The 12,148-nt window shown below is 49.1% G+C and overlaps 1 protein-coding gene across 1 annotated transcript; it reads right to left on the reverse strand.

Moving 5' to 3' along the window:
• Positions 1–2,126: 2,126 nt before the first annotated feature.
• On the reverse strand, positions 2,127–7,301 carry LOC125554103 (uncharacterized). The gene is made up of 4 exons (XM_048717711.2): positions 5,935–7,301; positions 5,680–5,866; positions 4,610–4,682; positions 2,127–4,054 (listed from the first exon to the last, which is right to left on the reverse strand). Exons 1-4 carry the CDS (start codon positions 6,103–6,105, stop codon positions 4,015–4,017), a joined length of 471 nt encoding a protein of 156 aa, XP_048573668.2. The 5' UTR covers positions 6,106–7,301; the 3' UTR covers positions 2,127–4,014.
• Between the last annotated feature and the right edge of the window lie 4,847 nt (positions 7,302–12,148).

Consider the following 12,148-nt stretch of genomic DNA (forward strand, 5'->3'; position numbering starts at 1 on the left):
TGTCACACAGACAGATGTATCTAGGCGTATTTTAGTGCTAGATACATCTGTTTGAACAACAAATAATATGGATAGGACGAAATAACAATCTTTTCCGGTGCAATGTTTTGTGCAAATTAAGATAGAAACTTATTGCTGATCCTGAGCCATGGCCATTTTGGTACTGGAAAATACAATACAAGCTATGGTCATGAAAAGGCTATCTAAAACTTTGCTTCTTATAAGACAATCTTCTCTAATGGAAGGTCATTTAAGAGACCAGTCCAAATGCCAGCATAAATATACACCAAAACCAATGGGGAGTCAAGAAACGATGCGTACAATAACCTGCCTCTTGGGTTGCTCACGGCCGACTCCGAAGGCCGCACCGCCATCGCTCCTAGCCTTCACCACTGCTACTCCCTCTCTCACCGTCGTCGTCGGAGGCCCTCGGTCTAAGCCCCGCGGCGGACGGTCGTCCAGCGACGGCAAGAACGTGTGCCGCTTCGCCTAGGTGCCTCCAACCCGTTCCTCGGATCTAAGGTATGTTTCTCAGATCTAAGGTCCCGGAGCCGCAACTCCTCTCCGGCTGGCGTGTGCTAACACTTCGACGGCTGCTCGCACTCGTCGCCGTCATGGGAAGGCCCGTCCTAGCCTTCACCACTGCTACTCCCTCCCTCACCGTCATCGGAGGAGGCCGTCGATCTAAGCCCCGCGGCGGACGGTCGTCCGGCGACGGTGAGGACGTGCGCCGCCTCACCTCGGTGCCTCCAGCCTGTTCCTCAGATCTAAGGTCCGTTCCTCGGATCTAAGGTCCGAGAGCCGCAACTCCTCTCCGGTAGGCGTGTGCTGACCCTTCGACGGCTGCTCGCACTTGTCGCCGTCATGGGGAGGCCCGTCCTAGCCTTCACCACTGCGACTCCCTTCCTCGCCGTTGTTGTCGGAAATCGCCGGTCTAAGCCCCGCGGCAGACGGTCGTCCGGCAGCGGTAAGTACGTGCGCTGTCTCACCTTGATGCCTTCAACCCGTTCCTCAGATCTAAGGTCCCGAAGCCGCCATCTCCTCTTCGGTCGGCGTGTGCTGACCCTTCGACGGCTGCTCGCACTTGTCGCCGTCATGGGGAGGCTCCTCCTAACCTTCACCACTGCTACTCCCTCCCTCCTCGTCGTTGTCGGAGGCCGCCGGTCTAAGCCCCACAGCGGACGGTCGTCCGACGGCGGCGAGGACGTGTGCTGCCTCACCTTGGTGCCTCCAACTTGTTCCTCAGATCTAAGGTTCCGGAGCCGTCATCTACTCCCTCGCACTCGTCGTCGTCACGGGGAGGCCCCGGATGGATCTAACGTGGCTGCTGCGGCTAGGCAGGCCACGGCGCCACAGACTGGTCTACCTTGATCAAGATCCGACCAGTTGGCCCCTTGGCTGACGGGTTTGGGCAGGGCTATCTCCGATGAGATGGCAGTCCTGCGGTGGCGGCCTCGCCGCAAATTGTGGGTCCACAGAAAGGTCTTTGCGACGGTTCCTCTCTCCAGATCCTGTGGTTGCCTCGGCGGTTAGATGCAAGCTATGGAGGATGACTTGATGCAGACGATATGCTGCGGCGCCACAGACTGGTCTTCCTTGATCAAGATCCGACCACTTGGCCGACGTGTCTGGGTAGGGCTATCTCCGATGAGATGGCAGTCCTGTGGTGACAGCCTCGCCGCGGATTGTGGGTCCAACAAAAGGTCTTTGCAAGGGTTCCTCTCTCCAGATCCTGTGGTTGCCTCGACGGTTAGATGCAAGCTATGGAGGACGACTTGATGCAGAGTATAGGTTGTGCAACAGCTTCTAGGATCGCGGAAAAGGTGGTGGAACCAACACATGATTGACTTTGATGGTGGCGCTAGGAAGCCCACTTGAGCCACGCTTGACATTGCTATGGTTCATTCTTTCTACTTTTGGCTTTCCTACCGTCTGTTCATTCTTCATAGAAAGATCATCGCAATTTTCTACTTTCTCATCCTTTGCAGTTGCATTCATCTCATATAGGTTCTCTCCAGTTTCCTCTACAGAAATGTTGGAAGAGTACAACCTCTGGATTCCCCTCTTCACCTCCGGTCTTTTCAGACTCACGAGGACAAGTTCACTCCCTGCTCGCATTGAGGAAGATGAGGTTAGCCCAAAGTCTGAAAAGGCTCAAGGTGAAGAGGAGGATCTAGAGGTTCAACTCTTCCAACATTTCTAAAGAGGGAATTGGAGAGAACCTAGATGAGATGAATGCAATTGCAAAGGATGAGAAAGTTGAAAAATTGTGATGATCTTTCTATGAAGAATGAGCAGACAGGAGGAAAGCCAAAAGTAGAAAGAATGAACCATAGCAATGCCAGGCGTCGCTCGAGTGGGCTTCCTCCACCATATAAAGCTCGAGACAAGGCTCGAGACGTCGCTCGAATGCTAGGCTTCAAAAGGTAAAATTCAGTAAATATTGCATCAAATTAATGACCATCAATACTATCAAGTGATTTCTTTCTTTTTTGTTAAAGGGTGTTTTTGTAAGGACATGTGATACTTAATATATGGATCTAGTTTAACCAATCATCTTGCCATATATAAATGGTGTGTCCCCATGCTCGGCACGCCAACGGAGGGGTTGCGCGTATGCCAGTGCGTTTGGACGCCAGACAAACCGCACGGCCTCCGGCGAGGAAGCTACGGCTGGCCTAGCGCCGGATCCATGCGCCATTTGGGCGTACGCAATGGATTCCCGATGGAAGGAGTCCGAGCGCTGCCTCACACGAGCCTCCTCCCGGGAGCGGCGAAGCGCAAGCCGGCCGGCCGGCCATCACCTCCACAGGGCCGCGTGGGATGAGCTTGTGGTCAACGGATCTGAAGGTGAAGGACTCGTATCCGCTGCCCGCCATCTTGGAGACGACCGGAAGGAGCCGGAGACAAGCTTGGGTGGGGAAGGGGAGTGAAGTGGCTATGGTTTGGTCCGGGAGCGGATGGGGAGGAATTTATGTGGGGTCGGGTGGGCCAGTGTGGGCCAGGTCCGACGTGGCGGGTGTGCCCGGGCACCCCCATATCGTGACCATGCAGTGACTGGGCGGCCCGCCCGGGCGTATGAGGCGGGTTTGAGGCGTCCGGCTGTAGATGCTCTTACTGGTATAGAATGTCCCTTCCTCTCTTCAGATAAGGGCCCCCCTCCTCTCTTCAGATCATATAGGAAGGAAGGCTATTAAAATCGTGGGCAAAAGAGTTTAGGAATTGGCAGCAAAATTATAGGAAGGAAGGCGCGAACTCCCGCGATTCTGGGAAGGAAGCAAATCGCACGGAAGATTCTGAGCCGCTATAGCGGTAATTTCGCCAGCGATTTTAATCTATGCTTCAGATAAGGGGTAATGTTTCAGGTGATTGAACTAAAAGAACGATGCCTTCATTTCTTTCTCCTCTGCCCAATAGTCACAAAGTTTCAGATTAGTGGGATACTTCAACTTATGCTATTGAGTGTGCCACTCCACAACGCGGAAACTCTGCAATCTATTTATGTGTAAATCAGCTTTGGCAAGCTTCCAGTTACGGCTGAAGATTATATGAAAATTACCTCTTTAATCTGTGCCTTCCTAAAATGTTCCAAGGAATCTCCCCAAAAATATGGTCTGGGGACGCACTATTTTCTATGGTCAATCAAATTTGTGAAGAAAACTGAGGTGGAAACATTAGGAACACGTGCAGAAGTCTGAAATGGATAGTGTAAGCAATACATTTGGCCCCAGCAACATAGATAGAAAAATGCAATATAGATAGAAAATTGACTGTAAGCAATACATTTGGCCCCAGCTTACATTTTTAGAGAAAAGGTCTTTTGTCACAGCAATAGCTAGGTACAAAAGTCCGAAATGGATAGTGTAAAACCAGACATGTAGTTGAAATTGAAAAGGCAACAGATTGCCAGATGAGTCCTCTGAAAATTATGCAGCAAATGATACCTTCTCACAGTATTGCACTGATAAGCATGCTCAGATATTTCTCCACAGGAGAAATGGGTATTAGATGGAGTTAATTTTGTGCAGTAGTTATCTGTAGACACATCATTTTCCTATAAACAACCAATTTAGTTAAATTGAAAAGAGTAAGATTAGTACAAAGGAGGATTGATTTTTCTTTCTTTTGTGTTAAATAATTTTAACAAAAAAGAGAACACAAGGGAGAAGGAATTAGCTTTTCATGTCCTGATATGACAGTAGACAGTAACACAAGTCACAAGTGGTATATGAAGCATACTTATAAATGGATGAAGATGAATGCAACTGTTATTTAGATCAAACAAAGACCAAAGGACATGTTCTGTAACACAACAACAGAGTAGCATATAATCTGACAACAGTTTTTTTCTCATAGAAAACAGTGGAATTCAAAGTATGAATGATATCCATTGCTTAAGATTTGACTGACATCAACTCAATTAACCAAAGAAAAATGTCAAAGAATACAATTTTTTTCGATGAGAGTCACACATCAGCATAAAAAATAGTCAAAGCTCTAAGCAAACACCTTATAAACCTATCATTGATTCTGAATTATTAGCACTAAAACCACCGAGAATGTGAATGAAAAATTAAAAATTCAGATATTGCTTTTTCTGAAATTGTACCTTTCATTCATTGTGGCGGTGTTAGCCATTGCGTGATGCTCATATGCAGCATCTACTTCAGCACTATGCACATCTGTAACAACACGTATTTGTTAAGTTCACAGAACAATAATTCACCAAAAAAAACATGTTGTGATAACACCTCAAGAAAGATAACAGAAGAAAATGCCCATACTACATTTATACTCTCTCAAATCTTTAGTAATCATCAAAGCAGGCAAGCGACATCCCATCTATACACAACTTGATTTGTATTTGCCGGAAAGATGTTCGTGAATTCTAATGTTTGATCTTGTATCCTAAATGAACGCCCAGCAACCTGATGTTTAATGGCGCTAGAACACAGATTCCCCAAATTCAGATTCAACCTTACAATCTCACAGCCACTCTGATGGTGCATCCAGTTGCTGCATAGCATGCAGAAGGGCAAAAAAAGAAACACTTCTTACTGAGAAAAAAGATAGTCCTGAGTTCAAAACAGCAATTTCTCACTTGTGGGCTTTATGGTCAGGAACCAGAAACAGAAATATGTTCTTTATTATATTAGGTTACTAACCGGATGTCACTGACTCTGAATGATCACTTAAACTCCCTATCTCATTTGCTATAGCTGTGTTTGTGTAAGCAAATCACAATGTCATTTAAGATTTCATTCTGCAAACTGAATTAACATGTGCTTACAAGTCAAAATTGCTGATGTGTGAAGACATTGTTTAAAAGTTGCTACAAACACATAGAAACAGTTAGTACATATCAGAATTTCGAATCCGTAAAAAAAAGAATTTTGAATCCATCACTTGATTGCTGAAATGAGAAAAGGACCGGGCTTGCTTCAAAGTGGGTTGCTTGGATAACGTCATAACTTCGGTATACAGTGTGCTGAAGCATATAAGCCGCATTGGTCTTTTTTAAAGAAAAAGTAGAGCAAAGTGATCACTGATCAGCATAAGAAATTATGAATGCAAGCCTGAAATATCCAGTGTATGTTCTAGCTTGGCACAGCATATCAAACACCAACTCTCCAAGTAATGATCAAGGGGAAAATGATCGGTTTCAATGCTAATCCTCACCAGCTTTAGAGGATTCTGATGGAGTAGGATGCGATGCGTAAACGGTCGATCGCCCTGCATGGCGTTGGTGAGGCCGGCATTCCGTCGAACAGAAAGTGGGCATCCCGGCCAAGCCTATTCTCTCCCGGACGATGTAGTCTCGTCTCCCTTCCGTGCGACGGCTATGCGCTCGGCCGAGGACGGCCCCCTAGGTGGAACACACATGGAAGAATTAATAAGCATTTATCTGGTGACGGCAATGATGGTCGAGCTCACCAGATTAATGAAAGGCGGAGGCGACGGCCACCATGCGCCCTTTCCATCCGAGATGGAGGACGCCGTTCTCCGCCTTGACGTCCAGGCCCGGCACTCCGGCAGGGAAGTGCCAGCGTGACATGGCCTGGTAGGCAATGCCGGCGGCGAGTGCACCGGCCGGAACCCGGCCATGCCGAACTGTACGGTCCTCCCTCCTACAATTTTTTCCCGTGTATCCTCGCGCGCAGCTCGTCGCTAGAGCCGGCAAGGAAATCCACTATTTCTTGTCTAGGACAGGCCGCCCAGAGCTCGCTGGTGGAGATAGGTAGGCAGGGCAGTCCCCGGGCGTAGAAGTCGAGGATAGCCAAGAAGGAGATGGCGGCACCAAGGTGAAGACGATGGCGCGACGCTGACGGCTGGCGGCCGGGATGGCGGGACAAGGGGCCTGATCGGGGAGAGGTCGCGTACCGCGGCCGCCGCCAGCGGGTTGGGCGAGGTCGAGGTCGAAAACCCGGCGCACCTCGTTCATAGCCTCCAAAGGCTCCCAATGGGGGCGGCGCCAGGGAAGATGGGAAGCCGACGGTGGCCTATGGCGAGCACATGCCGGTGACGAAAATGGGCGTGGGCGTCACTGGGATCGGGAGGTGGAGATGCGTGTGTGAAAAGCGGAGACGAAGCGAACCCTTTTAAAACCCTTGTATGGCCCCGGCGGCGCGAGAAAACTCCCTTCGGTCTTTGTCTTTCCGGGCGGCTCGGCGCTGCTCCGGCGGCTTCGTGGGGGTATGGCCTTGTTGACACGGCGTCTCCGGTCAGATCTGATCTGGCCGATGCCGCTGCTGATGGTGGCCAACTCCTTCGTCGGAGGTGGTCGGCCAGAGGCTAGATGGTCAGATCTCGAGATCCGTCATCTTAGTTCCGGCTGTGAGTCGGAAAGACATAGTTTCCGGTGAAACCCGAGCCGACGGCAGGCGATGGCGGCGTTCTGCGTCGTTACCTTGATGAAGGCAACATCGTGTAACTACTGTCTACACACTCGTATTGCTCCGGGGGATCGTTTGTGGTACTGCGATACACTTTTGGCCTTCAGATTGGACGATGGCGGTACTGCGGTGTCATTTTCTCGCTTGGGAGTATCATTTGTGGAGCAGAACTGGAAGACAGAGGCAGGAGGTGGAGCGTCTTCGTCTTGCACGGAGCTTTCGGTGGAGATGTCAAGTCATGCCTGGCCGACAAGTGCTATGATGTGTCATGCCTAGTCGGCAGGTGCTACGCACGACAGACTTTCCAGAATATTCGCGTCTGGACGGACGAGCACGGGGTGGTGACGCCGTTGGACGCCGTGGTGGCGTTGACGGATGGACGGACTGGCAAGGATGATAGAGATCTTTCTCCTGAAGACGGGTTAGCGTTTGATGATGATGGCAGCATGTAAAACATGTGCATGCGATGTACGCTTTAGGTCTACTGCACCGGTTGTGCGTTCCGATGCGTTATGTGGATGAATCAGCGACGACACCAGTTTTAAATATGAGAAGTGAGAACACTCCACATTATTGAATTTTGTAGGTGTGAGTGATGGCTTCGGATGGCTTGATTATATTCTTGTTAGACCTACTAGCTAAATGCCTGTGCGTTGCTACGGAATAATAATAAAATACGTAAGGTGAAAACAACCTAGTCCGATATCACAATGGCCTCGTGTGATTCAAGAGAGAGTTGCTTGATGAGTACATTGGGAGGAACACGATAGGATGGTGGCAACAACCTAGTCTGATACCGCAATGGCCTCGTTGTTACGGCATATCTCTTTTAAGGTAGTTTTGGTGATTGATGACAACATGTTTGCGGACTAATCTTGTGCTTTGAATTATTCACAGATTCTCCCCTGGCACGAGACGCCTTCTTCCCCTCGGAGTGTATTACAAGACGGTGTAGCTCTTTCGTTTCTTTCTTGGCGGATTAGTTGCGTAGAGGGCACCGTACTATCAAGAGGAGGTCCGCTGGGGTTTTGCATGGGTGGAATCATCACGCACACATCAGCTTCTCACCCTCCGAGCTTTTCCTGTCCATTGAAGAGATCTCTCCTCTCTTCCTTGTCCTGTCTGGGTCTAAGCGGCAGTACCGTGCACCCAGCGGTAGTACCGCTGAGAAGTCACAAGCGGCAGTACCGCTCCGCAGCGGCAGTACCGCCGTGGCTCCACAGCAGTAGTACCGCTGGGGGCCTGGCACCTCCGTCTGGTCCTCAGCTTCTTTGAGAGATCTCTTCTCCCTCTCCCTCTCACCCCAGCGGTAGTACCGCACTGCCTGCGGTACTATGACCGAAGGGTCACAAGCAGCAGTACCGCTCCACAGCGGTACTACCCCCCTTGACCCCACTGCCGTAGTACCGTTGGGCAGTCTGGCTCCTACCGCCTCGATTCGAGAGGTCTTTTTCTCGTGTCGGGTTTTGCGGCACTAGTCATGGTTATAGTGGCGGTAGTACCGTTCCTGGAGCGATAGTACCGCCCTGCCACCGTAGTAGTACCGCAGAATTGGATCTGTTCCCTATTAGTCTCCTCAGCGCGGCAGTACCGCTGGCTGGGGCGGCAGTACCGCTGTCCTGGCGGTAGTACCGCCCCCTCTCAGCGGTAGTACCGCCCTATGCGGGGCTGGTTGGTGGGGGGCAACGGGATTATTGCCCCCACTATAAAAGGGAGTCCCCTTCTTCCTTCTCACCTACCTCTTCCTCCTCCAAGCTCCATTTATTGCTCAAGCTCCATTAAATACTCCAAGCTTCATTTTCGCCCGATCTATCTCTCTAGCCAATCAAACTTGTTGATTTGCTCGGGAGTGGTTGAGAAAGCCCCGATCTACACTTCCACCAAGGGATTTTCGATTCCCCCACTCATCCCTAGCGGATCTTGTTACTCTTAGGTGTTTGAGCACCCTAGACGGTTGAGGTCACCTCGGAGCCATATTCCATTGTGGTGAAACTTCGTGGTCTTGTTGGGAGCCTCTGATTAAGTTGTGGAGATTGACCCAACCTTGTTTGTAAAGGTTCGGTCGCCGCCTTCAAGGGCACCAATAGTGGAATCACGGCATCTCGCATTGTGTGAGGGCGTGAGGAGAATACGGTGGCCCTAGTGGCTTCTTGGGGAGCATTGTGCCTCCACACCGCTCCAACGGAGATGTACTTCCCCTCAAAAGGAAGGAACTTCGGTAACACATCCTCATCTTCATCGGATCCACTCTTGGTTATCTCTTACCTTTACTTGTGCAAGCTCTTTAGTGTATCTACCCTTGCTTGCTTGTATGCTTGTTGTTATTGCATCATATAGGTTGCTCACCTAGTTGCACACCTAGACAACCTATTTTGATGCAAAGTTTAATTTGGTAAAGAAAAGCTAAAAATTGGTAGTTGCCTATTCACCCCCTCTCCCTCTAGTCAACCATATTGATCCTTTCAATTGGTATCAGAGCCTCGTCTCTTTATTAAGGACTTTACCGTCCAAAGAGTATGGTTGATACCATAGACGGTGTGTAGGAACACTCCGGTGTGAATCCGATCTCGTCTACGGGAGATGGGGGAATTTCGGTCTCTCGTGAGGAGTTCAATGCGGCCTTGGAGACATTGAAAACCTCCATGACGACCAAAGTTGAAAGCATGTTTACTAAATTTCTTGAGGGGCTTAAACTATCCACCGCACCGTTGAAAATGGGTGATCCCGCCAACAAGGTGTCGGATGCTATCCCCGACAAGGGGGAAGCTAGTAGTGAAAAGGCTCCTTCTTCTAGTGGCAAGAATGGCACCGGCATCTTTGCCCATGTGGAACCACCACTTGTTTATGGTGGACCGGTTCCATCCACTCATTTGAATCATGCCGGTCCTCCCCCTAAGATTGTAAAAATGAGAATTTTGATTCTTGGGTTTACCGCTTTAAACGTCATTTAAATCATGTGAACACTAACCTTTGGAGAATCATTGAAGAAGGTTTCTATCCACATGATCCAAGCAACTTCACTCCTCGAGAAGCCGCGGACAATCAATTCAATGAGAATGCTCTCTTCATCATTCAAGATGCAATTCCACCCGAAGACCTACCTCATGTTCGTCCCTTCGCCTTGGCCAAAGATGCATGGCATTGTGTCGTGTCTCTCTACCGGGGAAGCGCAAGCATTCAACGCTCCAACTATGAAGTGGTACAAGATGAGGCCGATGAGTTTGCAATGAAGGAAGATGAAGAACCTCGTGAGCTTTATCGGAGAGTAACCAAACTCGCGGTCTCACTACGAGATCACGGGAGCAAGGAAACGGATGACAATTGGATCAAGCGCAAATTCCTCAAGGCAATGATGCCCTACCACAAGGCCATGTCCTCCGTCATTCGTCAAAGACCGGACTTCCACACTTTGACCTCAAGCGAAGTGTTGGATGAGTTTGTGGCCATGAACATTTTGGACAAGACCGCCGACAATGTGGTGCTCCGTTCTTAACGGGCAAAGAAGCCTAACCTTGCTTTGAAGGCCAAGCTCACCGTGGAAGAAGAAGAAGAGGAAGAAGAGGAGAGCAACCCTGAAGATATAAAGTATGCATATCATGAACACATGGCACTTGCTTCAAGGAAATTTTGGAGCAAGAAAAACTCGAGGCCAAACTTTAACAAAAACAACTCAAGTGGCACGAAGAGCAAGCAACGTGTAAGGACTTGCTACAATTGTGGCAATGTGAGTCATTTTATTGCGGAGTGCTCGTATGAGAAGAGGGAAGACAATGGTGGCAAGCTCATCCGAAAGGACAAGGCCAAGTCGTTCCCCAACAAGAGAAACTTCACCAAGAAGACTCCTCCCAAGGCATTGGTGGTTCAAGAAGAGTACAATGAGGATGATGAAGATGGTGAGTTGGCTGCCATGGCCTCAGTTGCCATTGCGACGACTCCATGGGTGTCTCTCTTCGACTCACCCAATGAGAGCATCACCGCCAAGTGCCTCATGGCTAAAGCCACCAACAAGGTAACCCCCAACATCAAAACTACCATCATTAATCATCCTTCTTCGACGGATAGCATTGATGAACATGAGGGAGCTAATGTGGAGGCAAATGAGTTTGAGGCCTTTATGGGAAACTTAAGGGTAAATCCAAGAAGCACTTTGTTGCTCTCTTGAAACAACTTGGTGAAGCCAATGACATGATCGAGGCTCACGAAGATACCATCACTAAGATGGAAGGGCATAGTCGTGACTATGCCGATGATATTTCAGATATTTCCAATGCTCTTGAGGAAGAGCGTGGTCTTCGTTTGGCTCTTGAGGAGTCACACAACGTTGATCATGCTAAGTTAAAGAAAGATTATGATCATGTTCTCATTGTTTCTCATGTGCTAAACTCCGAGAAGGCCGAACTTGAGGTTGATCTTGCTAGACTCAAAGAGGAGTTTGATCTACTTGACAAGGCTCACAAGGTCTTGAAGGGTGCTCATGCTAGCCTCAGAGAGTCTCATGATCAACTTCAAGTAAAGCAACCCCGAAGATACGAAGTATGCATATCATGAACACATGGCACTTGCTTCAAGGCAATTTTAGAGTAAGAAAAACTCGAGGCCCAACTTTAGCAAAAACAACTCGAGTGGCACAAGGGGCAAGCAATGTGTAAGGACTTGCTACAACTGCGGCAAGGTGAGTCATTTCGTTGCAGAATGCCCGTATGAGAAGAGGGAAGACAATGGTGGCAAACTCATCCGAAAGGACAAGGTCAAGTCGTTCCCCAACAAGAACAACTTCACCAAGAAGACTCCTCCCAAGGCTTTGGTTGTGCAAGAAGAGTACAATGAGGATGATGACGATGATGAAGATGATGAGTCGGTTGCCATGGCCTCCGTTGCCATTGCAACAACGTCACAGGTGTCTCTCTTCGACTCACCCAACGAGAGCATCACCGCCAAGTGCCTCATGGCTAAAGCCACCAACAAGGTAACCTCCAACATCAAAACTACCATCATTAATCATCCTTCCCAAAGGGATAGCATTAATGAACTTGAGGGAGCTAATGTGGAGGCTAACGAGTTTGAGGCCTTTATGGGAAAACTCAAGGGAAAATCCAAGAAGCACTTTGTTGCTCTCTTGAAACAACTTGGTGAGGCCAATGACATGATCGAGGCTTACGAAGACACCATCTCTAAGATGGAAGGGCATAGTCGTGACTATGCCGATGAAATTTCGGATCTTTCCAATGCTCTTGAGGAAGAGCGTGGTCTTCGTT

The sequence above is a fragment of the Triticum urartu genome, chromosome 4A (genome assembly GCF_056163025.1).
Source record: "Triticum urartu cultivar PI428250 chromosome 4A, HENAU_Tu73, whole genome shotgun sequence".
Lineage (NCBI taxonomy): Eukaryota > Viridiplantae > Streptophyta > Magnoliopsida > Poales > Poaceae > Triticum > Triticum urartu.

Coding starts and splice junctions, on each gene's coding strand:
- LOC125554103 (XM_048717711.2), bottom strand. CDS start 6,105: ATGGCCGGGTTCCGGCCGGTGCACTCGCCGCCGGCATTGCCTACCAGG. Junction 4,683..5,679: donor ATCAGAATCCTCTAAAGCTG/GTGAGGATTAGC, acceptor GTGTTGTTACAG/ATGTGCATAGTGCTGAAGTA. Junction 4,055..4,609: donor ACCGCCACAATGAATGAAAG/GTACAATTTCAG, acceptor GGTTGTTTATAG/GAAAATGATGTGTCTACAGA.